The 7,914-nt window shown below is 39.8% G+C and overlaps 2 protein-coding genes across 2 annotated transcripts; both read right to left on the bottom strand.

Annotated features, from left to right (window-relative positions):
* Nucleotides 1-2,169: 2,169 nt before the first annotated feature.
* On the bottom strand, nt 2,170-3,879 carry LOC137407953 (uncharacterized). The gene has a single exon (XM_068094340.1). It carries the CDS (start codon nt 3,877-3,879, stop codon nt 2,170-2,172), a length of 1,710 nt encoding a protein of 569 aa, XP_067950441.1.
* A 37-nt stretch (nt 3,880-3,916) lies between these two features.
* On the bottom strand, nt 3,917-5,620 carry LOC137407952 (uncharacterized). Its single transcript, XM_068094339.1, has one exon. It carries the CDS (start codon nt 5,618-5,620, stop codon nt 3,917-3,919), a length of 1,704 nt encoding a protein of 567 aa, XP_067950440.1.
* Between the last annotated feature and the right edge of the window lie 2,294 nt (nt 5,621-7,914).

Here is a 7,914-nt window from a genome sequence, read left to right as displayed (position 1 = left end):
TACATACTAAAACATTTTGCAAAAAGATGTGAAACTATATTTGGGAATGGGTTATTCTTTGCTGTAAACTACGACACTTTATTTTTCAGTTTTGCAAAAGTATGGCCTGATAAAAATGGAAAATCCCATTTGAATAATGATTTACTGAAATTAGTAGTTGTTCCCCACGCCAAATGAAAATCTGATTCTTTCGATGCATCTGATTGAGTTCTAAAATTTAGGCTTACTGTCGTCTGAAATGTTTTATTTTCTTATATTTCACTGTGAAATCTTAAATATTTTTGTTTGCGAACATCGCAGTGAAACAATAAGCAGGATGACATCGTTTTAACATTTACTGTTTAAAACATAGGACCTTTGCAATAAAATTGTATTGCTAAACAGAGTGCAATTCTCTTCAGCCTAAACGCACGCACTGCATGAGTAATTTTTAAAGGTAAGTTTACTCTGGTACAGTCAACCTAGCGATGATTGTATTGCAACTGTTTTGGCGGTGGAGAGTCACACATAGTGACTTTAGTGTTACCCTGTGGCCCATGGTCCAGTAGTTTCTTACTACCGGTACTGTAATTAATAACTGAGACAACCGAATGGCTTTTTACCACAGGCTGACACTTGTAGACTCTCTTGTCAAAACTACTTTCTCAATTCTTCTTAATAGTATCATCCCGCTCTTCATTGTAGGCATGCTATAGAACATGATGATTTTTGCATTACTCTCAAAAAGAGAAAGTCCATAAAGAAAATATAGACAAGTCGTTTTGCAAAACAAACCCTCATTATATTCAAAGTAAATAAGAAAGTAAATGTAGTTTTACTTTTGTAAACATTAACATCAAAATGCACTATAGCGGTTTACGCTATGTTCGTAGCTGGCAAGTGTATTAAGCTGGAATTGGTTCACTGATTTGGAGATGACTCGTTGATGTTTTATTCAGTCAACACCGAAACCGTGAAATCTACAAATGATTAACATATTTAAAAGTTCTTCCACAGCAATATAAAAAATAACGATATTATAGAAATAGAAAAATATCGACACAAACCTTTTGCCGTCTTTGAAAAACACTCACACAGCTAAATCAAGAAGTCAAACGAAACAAATTAGCGATAAATGCAAAAATGTTCTGAACAGAAAAATCGTCAATTAAATCATCAGTTGCGTGTTACTAGTTGAACTTCAAAAGTCATAATGCCGAGCGTGGATGGAAGATAATTGCAGGAAGTGAAGGCGTGTCGAGACAGGTCAAAACTTGTCGAAACAACCCTTGTGGCGCCTTAAACCCGGATACAGCGATGTTTTACTTAACACAAGACAATAAAATTGGTGAGTTAGTAGAGACAGGAAATGTTAGTAGGGTTCTCTTACACTTCCACCAAATATAAATTCTAATAGATTTTATATTTCCGCTGCACCATGTACGCAATTGAACTCAACAAATGTCCTTTTTTTTTCTTTTCATGTCAGCACCTTTTTTTTGCAAAACCATAGTAGTAATACCAAGGTCATATTCTAATAGAAAACAATAGGTTTGAAGGTTACGTTAGTAATACAAAATATATAAAGTTCTATCCTAACAACAACAAAACCAACACAAGCAACAACAAAAACCAACAAAAACCAAAAAAAAAAAAAAAACTAACATCTAAAGTTGAATTAGCACCACAAACGGAGGCTGCTATTAAACAATATAATATGGGCAACGTAAGTGGGAATTATATATCCTCTAAGAGTTTTACCAATTTTTGTATGGGACGTTGAAGATAAGTTGGTTCTGCCATCTTTCGCCCCTTCTTGTCTAAGTTACAATTTCCCAGCCTCACAGTCACCTTACGCACTAAACCGTCTTTACCTGGAAACACATCTTCAACTCGCCCTATTTGCCACATGTTCCTCGGCTCATTGGATTCGACTATAAGTACAACATCTCCGACCTTCAAATTGTCTTCAACTTTCGTCCCGGTTTGACGACGCGTGATGTTGTCTAGATATTCCAGCTTCCATTTTCTCCAAAACTCTTGAGCTACCCACTGTACCCTTTTCCATCTAGCATGGCAGTATATTGCTTCATCAAAATCTCCAGGTGGTGGCGCAGTGGGTTCCTTTCTTCCTGTTAGAATCATGTTTGGTGTGACTGATGTTTCTTCATGATTAGAGATGTTGATTGCTCATAAGGGCCTGTTGTTGACAATAGCAGCAACCTCATAGAATGCCGTACTTAGGGAAGTACTGTCGAGTCTAGAACTTTGCCTTAATATGTCATTGAGCACTGCTCTGATGGTACGGATCTGCCTCTCCCAAACGCCTCCCTGGTGGCTTGCCGTCGGGGAATTAAATACAAACTCTATGTCTATATCGCATAGGCATCTTTTTGCTTCCGCATCCAACAAATTCTTGGCGCCGACAAAGTTTGTTCCATTGTCAGAATAGAGCTTTATCACAGAACCCCGTATGGCGATGAAACAACGTAGTCCATTGAGAAAGGCGTCGGCAGTTAAATCGTCTAAAACTTCAATGTGGAGAGCCCTACTATACAAACATGTGAAAACTAATCCATACTTTTTCATTTCCTTCCTTCCCTCTTTAATCGCGTATGGGCCGAAGCAGTCCATTACTGTGTGTGTGAACGGTGGGGCACAGCTAGTTCGGTCTTGAGGTAACTCTCCCATTTGCTGTCTCATAGGCTTTCTTTTCATCTTCTTGCATGGCATGCATTGACCTAATTGTTTTTTAACTGTTCTTATACCCGATATGAGCCAGAGGCCATTTTGACGCATGGATGTTAGCGTGTAGGAAGGTCCCATGTGGTGTGAAATTTCATGGTAGTAGTTAATAAATAGCTTACTCGAGTGAGAGTTCTTTGGTAATATTATTGGATGTTTCTCTAGCTCGGTAAGAGATAAAGAATTTCTTGCTCTCCCACCAATCCTTACTAAGCCATGTTGATCCAGGTAGGGGCTTAATCGAAGCAACGAACTTGTTTTCATCACTTGGTTACCTTTTTTCAAAACTCTGATTTCCTCTTGAAAATATTTTGTCTGTGTAATTTTCAATACTAATCTTTTGGCCGCTTCGATATTTTCAATTGATGGTCGCGTCAGAGGAATCTTTAAGGACTTGTTCTTGGCCATCTGGAGTAAGTAAGCAAAGGCTCTTAGCAGTCCCTCGAGCGTGCTATACTTCTTCAACTTGTTGTACATGTCCATGAGTGTTGAAATCTCAGTCGCTCTGACAACTTGGACTTTCTTAACTTCTGGATCATCCTCTGACACTTCTCTTCGTGTCGACATATCCAACTGTAATCTATGTTGTAGTTCTGGCTGCGATCGTAAAAACTTGGGACCCGTAAACCACATAGTGCGTTTTAATTTTTCGGCCTCCATCCCTCGAGAAGCTATGTCGGCAGGGTTTTCTGCCCCGGGTGCGTGATGCCATTGCTCAGGGTTAGATGCTTGTCTAATCCCGTGAACTCTGTTAGCAACAAACGTGTGAAATTTCCTCCTATCATTGCAGATATAGCCAAGCACGATGGTTGAATCACACCAAAAAAATGACTTGCTTATATCCATGTGCAGTTCCCTTTGAAGCGTATTGTTGAGTTGGGTGGCTAAAAAGGCACCTTGTAGCTCTAGTCTCAGAATGGTGGTTACCCCTTTACTGGGTACGACTTTTGCTTTTGCCAACGCAATATTGGTGCAAACATTTCCTAGGTTGTCAATGGATCGCAAATACGAGCAGGCACCAATGCCTTCCAGCGAGGCATCTGAAAATGTGTGCAGCTCATACACGCATTGCATCTGCAACCCATCCAGGCACCAAGGTATTTCTAGTTGGAGTTGTGACAGTTGAGTAGCCCATCTGTTCCACAATTGATTCATTTCCTCATTGAGAGGTTCATCCCAATCAACACTAGTCTTATTGACCTTCTGCAGTATATTTCTTCCCTGGTGTGAATGGTGCTAAAAGACCAATGGGATCAAAAAGCTGACCGACTACAGACAGTATGCCACGTCTTGTGACAGGCCCCGCTTTAACCTCATTTGCACTAAATCTGAAAAAATCTTTATTAAGGTCCCACTTCAATCCTAGGGTACGTTGAGGGGACAGATAATCTGCAAACAAATCGATTGCTCTCTCCGACTCGGGAATCGATGATAAAACTGAAGAATCATTGCTAATGAACTTATGAAGTCTTAAATTTCCTGTTGCGCAAAGAGCCCTAGCGTCCTCAATAAGTTGCTGGGCTTCTTCCGTTGTGTTCACACTTGTGATACCGTCATCAACATAGAAATCTCTCCGTATAAATTTTGCAGCTTTTGGGTATTCCCCGGCATGGTCGTCTGCTAAAGTTCTCAGACCATAAGTGGCAACAGCAGGTGAAGATGTGGCTCCAAACAAGTGCTTTGTCATCCGATACTCTTTGACTTCTCCCTCTGTTGTTTTCCATAAAAAGCGCAAATAATCTCTGTCAGATGGAGTAACATGAAAATTGAAGAACATTTTTTCTATGTCGCAAGCGATTGCGATTTTTCCTTTTCTAAACCTACACAAAATCCCAAGCATACTGTTGGTCAAATCAGGGCCTTGAAGCAGATGCTGATTTACAGATGTTCCCGAATATGTAGCTGCACAATCGAATACCACACGGAGTTTGCCTTTCTTTTGGTGCTTTACTGCAAAGTGTGGTATATACCACACGCAACCTTTCTGAGGAACAATATTGATAGCCTCTTCAGCATGGCCCCCCGAAAACATATCTTGCATGAATTGTACATACTGTAGTTTAAACTCCGAGTCGCTCTCAAATCTCTTAAATAGTGAAGTGAGGCGTTGTTCGGCTTGGCGTTTGTTGTCTGGTAAGTGTGGTCGCTGCCTAAATGGTAAAGCCATCTGATAAGACCCTGATGGTAGCACTTCCGTTGTTTGTTCCATGATGTTTAGAAATTTTATGTCTTCTTGAGATATGAGGACATGATCGTCGAGCTTGATGCATGTACGGTGTGTAATAAGTCTTCTATCTCCTTGCCGTCTGTTGTCTGCTCCAAAGACGGTCCACCCCAACATTGATTTCCTGGCATACGGCAAGCCTTTGACTTGAACTAATGCTTCTAAAGGGGCAAAAGCCTCGGGACAATTAGCTCCTATTAGCAATCCAATGGGAATGTCCATCAAAGGTGGCAATTTGCTTGCAAACTCTTTAAGATGAGATAGTTTTGCCACATTATTTCTGCAAGGAATGTGGTCGCGATTGCATGCAATATCTTTCCAACCATAGGCATCTAAGTAAGTGAAGTCTGCTTGTTTGTATCCTTGTATTCTAATATCTTGATATAAAGTGACCCATTTTGTTGATTCTCCTGTGAGAGTTTCTACTGTGACCAATTCTCTTGTGTAGTCGGGTTGGAGATATTTCGCCAAGTCTGTATTGGTGTAAGAGTGGTCTGAACCTGAATCAAGGAGCGCGTATACAAGTAGCGTTTTTGCAGGAGATTTGTCAGTAGTTATATGCACTGGCAAGATCATGCTGAGGGAGTTACCTGTTGTACCAGTTTTCTTTGAAGATATCCGTTTAAGTTCTGCACTTGGTTCTTTTCTCGGCTGAATATTTGTGCTGGGCATCGATGTGGTTGAGCTTCTTTCATTTGGTGGCTTTGGAACCGCAGCTTGATCTTGGTTTCTCCAATGTTTAGATGTTTGTCGAAAAGTCGATGTGTAGGACTGTTGGATGTCTTTTCCCACATCCTGTCTTGGAACAAAAGGCTCTGTTTGGGCACTGTCTTGATACGTGTCTTCTTTTAGTACAGCCAAAGCAAAGACCATTCTCCTGAAAAAATAAGTTCTCTGGTTCTCTTGGCAGCTTAGCAAGTGCCCAACATTCGTTCGTTAGATGGGTTTTCTTACAGTAAAGACATTCACTTATTTGAGAGGTTCCTGTTGAATGGCTTCGTAATTTCATTGGATTGGCTGGAGCATAGCTCCTTTCCCTTTTATTGAAATCTGGCTTATGTTGATAGTTTTGACTTGCTTCCTGTCCGCTGATCTTTCGTTCTTCTTCCATATCTTCAGCTTGCTCTTTGACGAATTCTGCAAATTCATTAAAAGTAGGATAACTGCTATATTCTTTTACACACACTCTCACCTTTTTGGCCCAGGATCTCAACATCCATTCTGGTAATTTCCTAGCAAGAATCTCATTTTGGTTTCTGTCATTCAATAGGCGCAACTCATCACAACCTCGCATTGCGGATTTGATGTGACTTAGAAGATTTGCATATTTTCTCATAGAGTCAGCATCCCTTGTGCCAATCTTTGGAAACTCCTCAAGCTTTTTTCTTAATCCGAGAGCAGCATCATACTGTTTACCAAATCTTTCTCTCAAATCTTTCCTTGCGTCTTCATAAGCATCCATTGTGTTGGTAAGAAAATACCCACTGACTGCATCAAATGCTTTACCAGAAATAAACCTCTTGAGGTGTCTTAGTGGTTGCAGTCCTGTTAAGCCTTCTGATTCAATGTAGGCGTCGAAGTCTATTTTCCATTCCTTGAACATAGTAGGATCACCCTTAAAAACACTGGGTTCGAGGGTTGAGCGCTTTGTGGACTTCATCGTTGCGATCAATGCTTTGGTGAGGGCTTGTATTTCACCTGAACCGGAGTTGTTCATTTTTGTCTCAGCAATTGAAGCTGCAGACCCTGTCTCGGATTTTGGAAGACGATTGTTCTTGTTGTTTGTGGAAGAGCTCTGAGAGTCCCTTGCCTTCTTTCTAGCCATCAGCTGCTGAAACTTTGCAGCTGCCTCTTCCAGCTCTCTTTCTATATCACTGTCATATTCTGCGGAGTTGACCCTGCTTGCCTCTTCTATTCTCTCTGCTAACGTTCTCTTGCAATCATCAACAGTTGACCCATAATATTCAAACATGTTGTGTAGTGTGGTTAACCTTTCCTTATCATCAGTCAATTCACACAATTCGACCCACTTCTCCTGTATTTCCTCTAACATCTTCTCGATAGCAGAAGAAAAATCTTGCATTTCTTCTTCAGTGTGCATATTCGTCAGAAAATCTTCTATTTTCTCCAGTTCATCATTTATCAACTTTGGAATATCCTTGAGTAATGTAGACTTTTTGATACGATCAGATGTTCTAAATATAGGTGGGCTATTCATTCGGTGGCCACTACCTGCTTGTGACGTGTGCTCTGCTGAAGTGACATCTTGTTCTGAAGTCATTATGATGTTTAAAAGAGCAATAATGATAATACCCTGAGTTCGTTTATAATTACAGAAAATCAAAAGGGTGAAAAAGCTGAAATAGATTGCTTTAAAAGTAAATACCACAGTCAAGTCAATATCAATACAAAAATTAAATCTTATACTTTTACACAAAAGAGCTTCAATACCATTGAAACTGCAAAATATGTGATCTACAAGAAATTTCAATACGTCTAGTTTAGGTATGTGAAGTCAACAAAATAATACTAGTTGCAAACTTGGTCGAAAGCGCCACAATAGATTATAAAGTACGAACGAGGACCGGCCAAAAATGACAGACACTTCGGAAAAGACACTAACCGCGGCAGCCAAACCGTGTGCCGATCGATTACCAACCGAAATTAGCCACCATCCAAGCAGGGCAGTTTACAAGAATAGTAATCCAAAAGATTGCAAAATTGCTCAAAGAAAAATAATATGACAGTTTCAAAACAGAGTGACAATTTTTAATATTTTTTAAACCTTAAACGATCTAAAATTGTTCAGTAGTTATCTAATAAAGCTATCGAAATGTTTAACGCTTTCGAGTATCCTAATATTTCCTTATCTCAATAGTCTGAATAGGGTTCTTAGCCGGCAGATATATTGTTCTATTTAGCCGGTTCGTTGTTTCGGTAATTACTGAACGTATATTCGTCGACTT

The sequence above is a fragment of the Watersipora subatra genome, chromosome 11 (assembly GCF_963576615.1).
Source record: "Watersipora subatra chromosome 11, tzWatSuba1.1, whole genome shotgun sequence".
Lineage (NCBI taxonomy): Eukaryota > Metazoa > Bryozoa > Gymnolaemata > Cheilostomatida > Watersiporidae > Watersipora > Watersipora subatra.
This window is presented reverse-complemented; position numbering and strand designations above follow the sequence as displayed.

Coding starts and splice junctions, on each gene's coding strand:
- LOC137407952 (XM_068094339.1), bottom strand. CDS start 5,620: ATGCCCAGCACAAATATTCAGCCGAGAAAAGAACCAAGTGCAGAACTT.
- LOC137407953 (XM_068094340.1), bottom strand. CDS start 3,879: ATGAATCAATTGTGGAACAGATGGGCTACTCAACTGTCACAACTCCAA.